The sequence below is a fragment of the Zeugodacus cucurbitae genome, chromosome 2 (assembly GCF_028554725.1).
Source record: "Zeugodacus cucurbitae isolate PBARC_wt_2022May chromosome 2, idZeuCucr1.2, whole genome shotgun sequence".
NCBI lineage: Eukaryota > Metazoa > Arthropoda > Insecta > Diptera > Tephritidae > Zeugodacus > Zeugodacus cucurbitae.
The window spans coordinates 17820017-17832619 of NC_071667.1; the positions used below are offsets into that span (position 1 = coordinate 17820017).

The 12603-nt window shown below is 37.1% G+C and overlaps 2 protein-coding genes across 2 annotated transcripts; both read right to left on the reverse strand.

Annotated features, from left to right (window-relative positions):
* Positions 1 to 730: 730 nt before the first annotated feature.
* Positions 731 to 2889, reverse strand: LOC105218551 (putative odorant receptor 85d). Its single transcript, XM_054225466.1, has 4 exons — positions 1917 to 2889; positions 1643 to 1844; positions 890 to 1045; positions 731 to 824 (listed from the first exon to the last, which is right to left on the reverse strand). The coding sequence occupies exons 1-4, from the start codon at positions 2762 to 2764 to the stop codon at positions 768 to 770; spliced, it is 1263 nt and encodes a 420-aa protein (XP_054081441.1). The 5' UTR covers positions 2765 to 2889; the 3' UTR covers positions 731 to 767.
* Positions 2890 to 4217: 1328 nt separating this feature from the next.
* On the reverse strand, positions 4218 to 7950 carry LOC105218550 (putative odorant receptor 85d). Its single transcript, XM_054225487.1, has 4 exons — positions 7115 to 7950; positions 6835 to 7036; positions 6549 to 6704; positions 4218 to 4295 (listed from the first exon to the last, which is right to left on the reverse strand). The coding sequence occupies exons 1-4, from the start codon at positions 7948 to 7950 to the stop codon at positions 4218 to 4220; spliced, it is 1272 nt and encodes a 423-aa protein (XP_054081462.1).
* Positions 7951 to 12603: the final 4653 nt, after the last annotated feature.

Consider the following 12603-nt stretch of genomic DNA (forward strand, 5'->3'; position numbering starts at 1 on the left):
GCGCAAATTACTTACAGGTTGGCGGGACAATAAGTATTGAATACTCTTGTCATGCACAATGTATGTATATACATATGTATGTCTGTTTATTTATTTTTTGAAGCATTAATAATAAAACGGTAACGATAACAATAGACAGTTAGAAAGATAATGATAATAAAAGAAAATGTTTCTGTTCACTTTTTTGACACGTGGTTACCGTCACAATTCCGTGAATTTTCCAATTGCTAAAGCTTGAATATGTGTTCGCACTTAAAAGGCATTAATTTTTGTAATTTCTCACAAGTGTTTTTTCTTTTAAGTGGTGTTTAAATCGCAATGCTCTTTTCAGTTTGCTTCGTGGCGTATATTCGTTCATTGCTTTGTTGTTGATGTGTAATGCCGATTCAGTGTAATATCGCTAAATTTGTTAGCCATTACGAAGTTTTAATCATACATTTGGTGTAGTTACACTAAGTAGATGAATATAGAACATAGAGGACAGTATAAAGTCGAATATAGAGTCGAGTAATGAGTAGAATCAGAAACGCAGTAGTGTCGAATCATATTAACAAGTATCTAGTAACACTGAGTAGAGGAGTATAGAACATAGAGTATAGTAGAGTGCGGTATATTTTAGAGTATAATGTCGCATATGGAGTTGAGGAATGAATAGAGTCAGGTGTGGAGTACAGTCGAATTTAGGGTAGTTCGGAGTACATTATAGGGTAGAGTAGAGTATGGGTTCAGGTTCCAGTTCACTATTTATTTTGAAATGTCTTCATCACTTATCTTGCATACATTGTGCGAATTAATGCGAAGAATTTATATGATAATTGCAGTATCTGAAAAAAAATTAAATTAAAGAATATTAGCACTTATAAATATTTGAACCCTATTATTTACTCACATCAGTTATGGTGCCCATTGAGACATTCACAAAGCTTGTAGCTCGTAGCATAGCTGGCTTTTGAGCGCGCCGTATAATCATAATCAGCAATTTCTTGTAGCGAATGTCGGCAACGAGCCAATTATGGTTATAGACGACATTACCAATATTTTCACTCTATTAAAATAAAACAAAATATATATTTTTTAACTTCTATATCTAGAGTGGAGGGACATCTTTTTCTTGCAAATTTTCTAAAAGTAAATATAGTAAAAGTAATTCCAAAAACAACAGCAGTCCATATCTGTTCAATTATTTTTAAATATACTAACTACAGATCCTTAAATCTGCTTTATATCTGGAAAAATATTCTCATAGAAACTAATTCATAGACATCCGACAAAAAAAATTATACTGAGATTGTCGATTTTCAGGAACGCGTTAACTAAACCTAAGCCAGCTTCTGAAAGAAATAGGGGAACAACTGACTATGTGTTACAGGAAGGCTTATCGAGGATATAGAGGTCCCGGAATTGATTTTCTTTGACACTTTCGGATTAACGCCAGAGAGTTATTGAGTAGTTTGCTTTCATAGAGTAACAGAAAGTTTGGTAAGTACGTATGATGCAGACACTAAGAGGTGGTTTTTTTGAGAAAATCCTGTTAGTCTCTCTTTATGCTGTTTTTAAGATTTTTGTAGTTTTCGGTGACAGTCATTTCTGTTTTTCCTAATATTTCCTTAGAAAATTTCCATTTTCACATACTCATACTTACCGTTGTTATTAACTCCTGACCATAACTGCAAATCATATAAATCTGAACTAAAGAGCAGATCATATAGCACACCAGCACGACCAAAGCATCCAATGGCACACCAACGGTAAATTGAAAGGCCAGAAAGCACATAACGAACGAAGTCGATATGAAATTGATGAGAATCGGCATACCAAATATTTCACTGATTAGTTGGCAGAGTCTAAACAAAAGAAAATGGGAAAATAAATCCTATTTCAACAATTACAACAACTTTGCTTAGATGCCAACTTACGCCAATGTATGATTATGATAATAAACGGCTGTACTGAGAAAGCTTAAATCACGCTTCGCTTTTTCCGCGTTCACAAATTGCGTGGCATTCGTACTCCCCGCCTGATATGCTTCAATGTCACGTGCCAATTTTCGAAAATGCATTATTAGTTGTACAGTTGCAGCGCACAATAATAAGTCATTAGCCAAATAAGCCGCCAAGGAGGTGTGACCAGCAAAGACCTGCGAGACATAGAGCGGATAATAGAGCCAATTGTCGCGCCACTCAAAGGGTACCCAACAGGAGTACGGCAATACACGCTCTACGACCGTCTGCTGCAGCAGCGGCGCCAAGAATAAGTAGTTGATCATCGGTAGCGAGTTGTAAGCCCAAACGGTGAAGGTATGTGTAAAGGCGTATATAAAACCAATGCGTCTGTAGTGCTGCAGATGACGCTGTAGCTCGTATGGTGATTGATCAGCCGCTTGCTTGGGATACATTTCGTACAGCTTTTGCATGAGTACGCTGAGTCGTGAGCGCTGTTTCAGATTACTCAATATTTTTAAAATCGCCACCACAACGAAACCCATGAAGGATAAATTTCTCGCAGCTTGTAAGAAATCAGCATTTTCCATAAAGTTGACCACAACAAATGAAGCTTCTATGATTAGCACCCAGTTCAAGTTGATCAGACTAATGAAACAGTATATTTGGCGCAGCAGTGTTGCCAATCTAGCTGTGATGCTTCTTTGGTTTGGTTCATTGCCAGCTTGACGATAGATATCGTCGTAGGCCACAACGCCATTGGAGCTATACCAGAAGTTGGCTGTTTTGATGAAAGCGTCGAATTCAACTATTTTGGTTGGCATACTCGCTGAACAATGTCTGGCAACCGTTATGGAAGCGTATATAAATAGGCGAAGAAGTTGGCTGTTCGAATGTAAGAAATGTGGGAATAATACTATGTAACAAATTTCATATTTTTTGTTAACCCACAAGCACAATGTCTGGTAGGGTGAAAGCGCAGTAGGTATTTAAGAGATCGCTTCGATTATTCATATTTAATGCCTTTTACGTAATAACCAAAAAATCGAATCTGACTATACCGGCGCCTAAGTATGCTTAAAATATGCTTTGTCTTTCATCTAACTCTAATGGATTCAAGTATTCCGAGTTCTTTGCAGACTAATTACTGAATATGAAGAATGTTTCCTCTGCATCTAGAATATTCCAACCACATCTGCAAAACTTCTTCGAAGACAGTTCCAACATACTTCGGCTGTGTATAAAGAAGTCTTTTTACTATAGACTTAGAGATAAGCGAAGCTGCTTGTTAGAGGTAGACAAGTCTTACCAAAAAAAAAATCTTACCTTATAGCGCTTTTTAGGCAGCCAAATCAATTGATCAATCAAAATTTTGATTGAGAAACCCTTTTTTGCCTTTTACACTGACAGCTACTCGATAATCGATCAGCTGTTATACATTTTTGTTTTTGCTTTTCATAAGAAGTTGGTAAGTTTCATCAGCTGATTGATATTTTTAGCAGCGACATCTACCGTAGCTGTTTTTTATCAAAAAATTCAGCCAATCGCATACAAAGAACATATAACGCAACGATCAGATGTTTAATAATATTCTTGATAAGTCGGGGTTTCAATTGTTATTTTAAATGGCTCTGAAATCAAAATCTGTTTTAATCAGTTCTTCTGCAGACCTTTCCAAACAAAATAATAAGACGAGTTCGAACTTTTCATTGGAGGTGGGGACTTGAGATGACAAGGACGGACCTAATCCACGACCAATAAGTCAAAAATAATAAGATTGTGTTGCATAGTGTAACAGTTGCTCTAAGGAGGCGTTTTTTAAATAGATTCATTCGTTGATTTTGATTACTTGATTATGTGAAATTAATAACAGTGCTTATTGATACGCGTAACTACATTGAGCATTGATGAAATTATTCGGCGGCTAATTTAGTAGGCGTTTAAAATTATTTCGCTGCCCTTAATGATATACTACTGCGCATTTTGGGGCGTTCGTCGCAGTAAAGTGGGTTGGTTTGGTCACGAAACATCAACAGTAAAGAACAAGCAATGAAATAGTGGTATGAATCGATTTGTTATGAAAAAGACATTCATAAAAATTGAATTACCATTAGAAGTTCATTTTATAGGTGGAACGAAATTTAAGTTGATTGACGCAAAAATTAAACTCTTTTTCTTTGAATAAAAATCTCATAATAATCAAATTTTATTCAAATCAAATTCTATTAATCTTGTTCTTATATTTTTTAACTTAAATATATATATGAGAATTTGTAATTAGTTAGAAACGCTCTTCGGTTCTCGTGCATACATCGTTCGAATAACGGCAAAGCCTTTATAGGATAATTGAAGTAGCTGCAATGTAGAAATAAAGAAAGTGTGAGTTATAATAGCTTAAAATATAAGATTTTCTATTATGTCAATTAGTAGTATAGAGTAATCGCCGTTTAAGTGTCCCTTCTTAACATACAAAAATTTTAGGACTTTTAAGCGGGAAAGGCACTTAAATTAATCCCGTTTAAGTGCCTCGAGGTACTTTGTTTTCAATGTTTCTTTATTTATTGAATCTGCTTTATTTTAAGCCTAACAATAAGTTATAAAATCTTAAATCTATTTAAAAAATAGACAAGCTCAAACAAGTGATTGAGCAGTATTGGTGAAACGTTGATCTTTAGTACGCAGGCATATCCCTTCTTTTTAGGCGTGTTTGATCGCAGGAATGTACTAAAGCATTCGCCAATGGGTTTGGGTGATCACGGAGTTTAGATATATATTTCAATCAGCTGTCCTCTACTGCTTTCTTTACCATAGGGATACCAAGATCTTTATGGATATTTTAATTGCGAATGTACCATGGTGAGCACGTGATTGATCTAAGCATTTTCGATTGGAACCTTTGTATTATATCAATATTAGTTGCACATGTCGTACCCCACAGTTGAATGCCATACATCCAAATAGGCTTAATGACCGCATTATATAAAAGCACTTTGTTGTCTAGGTTAAGTTTAGAGTTTTTATTTAAAAGCCAATTTAAATTTGCAGATCTTATCTTCATGCACCTTATTTTTCTAGATATATGATTTCTCCACGTAAGCCTTCTATCTAGGTGAATACCAAGATAGGTAACTTCATTCGCTTGAGGCACTAGAATATTATTCATTTTTACTGCCGGGCACATTTTTGGCCTTAGCGAAAATGTAACGTGCTTACACTTTTGTTCATTCACATTTATACGCCAGTTAGCTAGCCATTTTTCGACAGATCTTAAATGCTCCACTAATATTCTTGATGCTATAATGGGGCATTTGTTACGGCTCACTAAAGCTGTGTCATCCGCGAAAGTTGATTCCAAAACATTATTAGCCTTTTCTCAAATACTTCGATCCAATATTTTTTATGTTATGTTTTTATGTATTAATAACAATAAATATGAACAAGTAAGAAAAGGCTAAGTTCGGGTGTAACCGAACATTTTATACTCTCGCAATTTATTGAAGAAATTTTATTAAAATAACACACAAATTTACCCAAAAATTCGGCATAAAGTTTAATAGAATAACGAAAATCGTCATATATAGATATGAGGGCTGAGGTAATTCCTGAACCGATTTCATTCAATTTCATCAGCAAGGTACACTATATCCAATACTATACGCTCACTTCATTTTGCTAAGATATATGACATATTAACCAATACATATATGCGTAATAAAGCCCAACGATTTTTTGAAAAACCTATAATTAGGTATATAGGAGCTAGAGGATGATATTTTTGAAAAACCTATAATTATGTATATGGGAGCTAGGAGATGTTGTGACCCGATTTTAATCATTTTTGGAACAGAGACACACTATTGGAAGAAAGCAATTTCCTCTGAATTACATTAAATTATCTGAGAGATTTACCCATATTTTCGGTTAAAATTTAACCTAAGGCCCTGAGTTCAACATGTTCGATATCTGGGGCCTTATTATAGTCCGTTTTCGAAAATTTTTTCACAAGTGATGCCACAGATCTTCATTGGTTCCCAATGTATATATTATAAAGTGAAATGGGCGTGGCGTCGCTCACTTATGGGTCACAAACCATATTTCAGGAACTGCTCGACCAATTGCAATCAAATTCGGTATATAATATTTTTTTTTACACCCTGATGACACGGATAAAAAATGGAAGAAATCGGTTTAAAAATTTTCGTACACTTTGGAATATATACATTAGGAACCAATGCCTCAATGTCACGGATATCGAACATGAAGAACGCAATGCCTAAGGGTATTTTTCACCGAAAACATCGGTAAATCTCTCAGATATTTTAATGTAATTCAGAGAAAATTTGTTTCTTCTAATGTTAAATTATGTGATATGGTGTACCTTGGTGGTGAAAATGAGTGAAATCGGTTCAGTAATTACCTCATATTTTATTTATGTTGATTTTCGTTATTCTAGTGGGTTTTATGCCGAATATATGTGTGAAATTGTGTGTTATCGTAATAAAATTAAATAAATAAATTGCGAGAGTATAAATTGTTCGGTTGCACCCGAATTTAGACTTTCCTTACATGTTATATACATATGTTACACATTAATTTACTGTTACTCACATCAGTCATGGTTGACATAGAAACTGTCACCAAAGAAGTGGCTTGCAATTTCGATGGCTTCTGTGCGCGTGCCATAATAAATATCAACATTTTCCTATAACGCAAATCAGCAACGAACCAATTGTGATTGTAAACAGCAAAGCTGATGTACTCGCTCTAAAGGTGAGACGATAAAGATTAAAGGAAAAAAAGAGATTTAGTTATTATTAATTCAGTGTAAAGAAAGAGGCGGTCAAATATATTTTATGCTAAAAGAAAATAATATTATAGATATACTCATATTTACCGCCTCCAGAAGCTGCTGTGCATAGTAGCAAATGAGAAAGATTTGCACCAGCGAACAGAAGAGAAAGAACGCCAACATAATGATTGAATCGATATTCGCACCTATGGTGATTTGAAAGAGCACAAAGCAGATAATCAGCGCGGTAGAGGTAAAATTGATGAAGAGCGAAATGCCAAAGACATCGTTCAAAACTTGTGATATGCTGCAAGAGAAGTGTGCAATTGTAGTAACAACAACAATACAAACAATAAATTTAAGAGACAACAACAAGAATATGCACTTTAGAATCTGCTGATGATAGGCAATAATGGTGCGCAGAAAATGTAAATCATGTGCAGCACACTCGTTAGCACTTTCTCCACGCCGTTTACTGGCGCTGTCGTCTCTACTGTCTGCTACATGCGCCTCTATGCGCCGCGCCAGTTGCCGATAATGCATTATCAACTGCACTGCCACCGCGCTCAACAGCAAATCATTGGCCAATTGTCCGGAGAGACACGCTTGTCCGGCAGCGATTTGCGTCAGATACATGGTATAATAGCGCCAATCACTATTGTGCCAATCGAACGGTGTCCAACAGTTATAGGGCAGCGTTTTGCCCACGACACGCCAAGTCAGCCAAACTTCATAGATGAAATAGTTGAGTAACGGAAATAGATTATAACTCCAGACTAGCAGCTCATGCAGCAGTACGAATGCATAAGCGAATCTCTTGTAACGCTGCAGTTCCCGCTCCACAGCATATTTCGCCTGCTCGGCCAGCGTTTGGGGATAAAGCGCATGTAGCGCTTGTATCATGGCGCTAATGCGCTCACGTTGCCGCCAAATACTGTAGATTTTGACATCGCCCACAATGACGAAACCCACAAATGATAAAAGCATTGTTGCCTCAACGAAGTTGTTGTTACTGACGAAGGCCATTAAAATGTATAGCAATTCACTGAGTAAGGTTATGTTCATATTGGCAATTGTGAAGATGAAAAATATGCTCAACAATCGACGTCTTATATTGCTCGTGCGCTGCCCGGTTTTTTCGTACGCGTCCAGGCCAATGCTGGTGTAGTATGCATTGGCGAGGATGGTGAAACGCTCAAATTGTATTGGCTGGTTAGACATAACGACTGTTTATGAAAGTGCAGCAGGAGAACTCTTGGCTTATATATGAGAGTTGCGGTTCATATATATGTTGCAAGGTATGCGCATGTGGCCTATATTTAGTAATATTGGAAATTTACACCGTTTAATTGACTTAATTGTTTAGACACTGAAAAATATTTTCAGGGGAGCTTATCCTTCCGAACTTATTCTGCCGACTGTGTTTTGGTTATATGCGTATGACAGAGCGCCATTCAAGTGTATCAAAATTTAAGGATTTTCGAAGAAAACACTTTTTTAACCATATACTTTTGATTACTTGTGAGTTCAGAAGATCAAGGGTGTAACATATCCTCGAAAAATAAATATTGGTTCTAAAGTTTTTGGAAAAAATTATAAAAGTTTGCCCCGAAAATTGCTCAGATCCGGTTAATGAAAATTATATATCACTTTTTAAGTCAATAGCAAGGATCTAACCTCGCTGAGTAGAAAAATTGTGCATTGACCTGTTGAAGGTTAGCAAAAGCTAAATCATGTAGGAATAATTGGTTACCTACGAAAAAATGTTCAATGTTCAATAACTAGTCAAATGCAGCCTCATAAAGGAATTTTAAGTTTTCGAAATGGAGAACTCCTAGGTCATAGTAATCATCAATGTTTCTGACCAAAAAACTGGATAAAATTAATGAAACTAGAATGCTTTTATTCGATTTTTCTTACTCCAAGTGTTGCTAATGGAACTGTCAAACTTCAGAACCGTTTCTAAAATAATAACCTTCTAAAAAGGCGCAACATTGTTTTGAACAGTGTAGTGTTACTGAAGAAGACCTTTTAGAATACTTACAAAAAAAAAATTAACTAATTCAATAATATGAAATAATTAAGCAATTACAAGGCACGCACCGTGATTTCCTTTAAAATTTATGCCACGCATTTAGGACAGGTTAGTGAATGCAATACATTCATGTTAATACAAATGATTTATTTGGTCCTCAAATAAAAAACAAGTAAGGAAGGGCTAAGTTCGGGTGTAACCGAACATTTTATACTCTCGCAATTTATTTATTTAACTTTATTTATATTATTAATACACAATTTGACCCACATATTCGTCATATATAGTGCATAAAGTCCATTGAAAGTTGGAAACCATAATATTAGGTTAGAAGCACCGGGGCCCTCGTGTTCGATATATGGGGCCTTAAAAGCCTATGGCCCGATTTCGGCGATTTTTAGAATGGGGCTGCCACACTATAAACGTAGTATTTGTGCAAAGTTCTGCACCGATATCTTCACTAGTACTTACTTTATATATTGTAAAGTAAACGATGCAGATAGTCTTTAAAGTTCTGGTATATAGGAAGTAGGCGTGGTTGTGAAGCGATTTGGCCTATTTTCACAACATATCATTGGGATGTAGGAAACTATTACAAACCAAGTTTCATTGAAATCGGTCGAGTAGTTCCTGAGATATGTTTTTTGACCCATAAGTGGGAGACGCCACGCCCATTTTCCATTTTGTAAAAAAATCTGAATGCAGCTTCTATCTGCCATTGCTTATGTGCAATTTAGTGTTTCTGACGTTTTTCCTTAGCGAGTTAACCCACTTTTAGTAATTTTCAACCTAACCTTTGTATGGGAGGTGAGCGTGGCTATTATCCGATTTCTTTAATTTTTGGACTGCATTAAGAAGTGGCTAAAGAAAACGACTGCAGAAAGTTTGGTTTATGTAGCTCTATTGGTTTGCGAGATATGTACAAAAAACAATGTGGGGGCGGTGCCACGCCCACCTCTCCAAAAAAATTACATCCAAATATGCCCCTTCATAGCACGATCCTTCATACCAAATTTTATTTCCATAGCTTTATTTATGGCTTAGTTATGGCACTTTATGTGTTTTCGGTTTTCGTCATTTTGTGGGCGTGGCAGTGGTCCGATTTTGCTCATTTCGAAAGCAACCTTCCTATGGTGCCAAGAAATAAGTGTGCCAAGTTTCATCAAGATGTCTTAAATTTTACTCAAGTTACAGCTTGCACAGACGGACGGACAGATAGACATTCGGATTTGAACTACACTCTTCACCCCGATCAGTTTGGTATATATAACCCTATATCACGTTATCCTGATCACTTTGGTATAGATAATCCTTTATCTGTCTCGTTTAGTTCCAGAATTTACAGAGAGACGTTAGGCAAACAAAACTATTACACTCTGTGCAACATGCTGCAAGAGTATAAAGTGCCTACTGAGGAAGGGATTTATAATTTACTAATGGTTTGGAAGCAAAATAAATAAAAGGAAAAATGTTTATGATAGAAGCTCCAGAAACTCCATGTATATACCCTTAATCATAGTCCGCTGTAACTGATCACTTACGCTGGTAACTGATCACTTACGAAATATGGGTTTTATTGGAGATTCTGCGTTAATTTTTTATAGAAGCCATATTTCTGAGTGTTGGAAAAAATCAGCGTCTAACTCTAACTTGACTAACTGTGTCTAACATTTCAACAATTAAAAATGCGTCCATTTTTGCAACACACTTGCAAATGCAAATGCGGCATTGTTGCATAATGCAAATGCTAACAGATAAAGCAGATGTCATAACAATGCTGAGTGGTAAAACAAAAATTGCAGTAAAACCGATTTAGCGCTGCGAGCAGCATGCATGCCAGTCTGTGCTTGTCTGTCTGTGAGCACTCTGCCCCAAAAGTGCTGTGCTGCCACTACTCCGTGCCCGAACCTCGACAGCATTTGTACAAAAAGTATTAAAACATTTCGCATTTGTTGCAACATGCTTGGCAAGGCTTGCAACAGGCTTGTTGCAAATAGATTTTCGCATTGTCGATTGAGAGAAATTTGTAAAATAACAGAAATTGATTGTGGGTAAAACACGTTAGTAGCCCTGCCTTTGCAGAAGTTGCAACACGCGTCGGCTTGTCCGACCATCCGACCAAGTAATGCTGCGTTGGTAATTTGCATGCATGCAACATGAGCATTGCGGTTGGCTATGTGTGCGTACATGTAGTATATGAAGTGCCACACTGCCCCAATGACCTGCTGCTGCGAGCGTTGACTACAGTAACAGTAAAATTTTGTAACAGCTCCCTTGACGGTGACATACAATTGTATTGGCAACATGCAGTACCGCTTGCTTGCTACAAATGTTATGGACTATGAATGTGTGTGCAGTGGTGCGGACAGGGGCAGTTTGATAAGTTAGCGGTGTTCTTAAAACTTTATATGCTGAATAGTTTTTAGTGGCTATGAAGACGAAATGGAAATCGAGTAACCGTCAAACTGTTGGAGACTTTACCCAAGTTGGGTTCTCCGGAAAACATGAGCGCAAGGAGATGGAGATGCTGGCGAACTAGAACATGTCCCGAGACTTTTTGTCGGAACGTCTCCCTCCTGACTTGAGGGTTCAAGCTCAGACCTAGTTCCTGTAGAGACAATGATGGCAATATGTTGACAGATGACCGGAACATACTTAGGATAGGGGCCATCCATAAATTATGTCACACGAATGTAAGAACTTTTTAACCCCTCCCCCCCTCCTTGTCACAAGTTATCACATTTTGAACTCACCCCCACCCCCATTTGGATGTCAGGAACATCTTTCGTATCAATATCTTCTTCTTCCATCCATAAAGCATCGTACTCATTCATTAAACAGAGAATCTCTCGGGCACGTCTAGCCGCAATTATTTGAGGACGAATTTTCGGTATAGGTAACAGCTCTTGTTTTTTATGTGATTGTTAGTGTTGATTGGTGGCTTTATATGAAGAAAAATGTAGGCCACATATGCTACACGATCTTTTAAATAAGTACGACTCGACACTAGGGCAATAACTATCATGTGGAACTTGTTTCAGATGGGATGATGCTTGGAGATTTAATAATATCTGTAGTAATAATGGAGCAAACTTAGCGCCTTTGTCATCACTCCCTCTGACTCCATAACCTTCTGATGTCTGTTTAATTAACACAGGTGGTGGTAAAAATCCTTCTTTTAATAATTTCCAAAGACTAGAACGTCTTATACCGCAACATGCAATAGTTTCACATTTAACTATTTGTAAAAAATATTGTGACTCACGTACATGTTTAGCATACCAAGTAGCATTATTTTTCAACATCATAGCCTGTTCAGGATCCAGTCCAGTAACAGTTGGTGCAACATATTCAGCAACGACTGGAAAATTATCAATGATCAACTTGCTCCAAATCTCAGCCAACACATTGCAACAACAAGCATGCATACGCAGCGGTAAAACCACGCCACCGCCGGCAGAAGTAGCCGCGCGTGATCGGCGTGGTACAGAGCAGCCAATCGTCTAGCACCCAGGAGCGCAGCAGAGCGGGAAACGATATTGCCCTAAATTTTGAGATGTGATGTCACAAAGCTTTTGACCCCCCCCCTGCCCCTTGTCACACAATGTTACTTCTGAATGATACCCTCCCCCCCTTCAAGGTGTGACGTAATTGCTGAACGGTGACAGCAATGCTATCAATAGAATGGAAGTAGAATCCGAACCCATAGTTGTTGACGACAACGTTATTGTACCATCACCTGACCATAATGAGGTTCAAATAGTCACGCACCATCTTCTTGTGGATTTCAAAGCTGCTTTTGATAGAACGGCTATGTAAAATTACGATGAGCGATATCA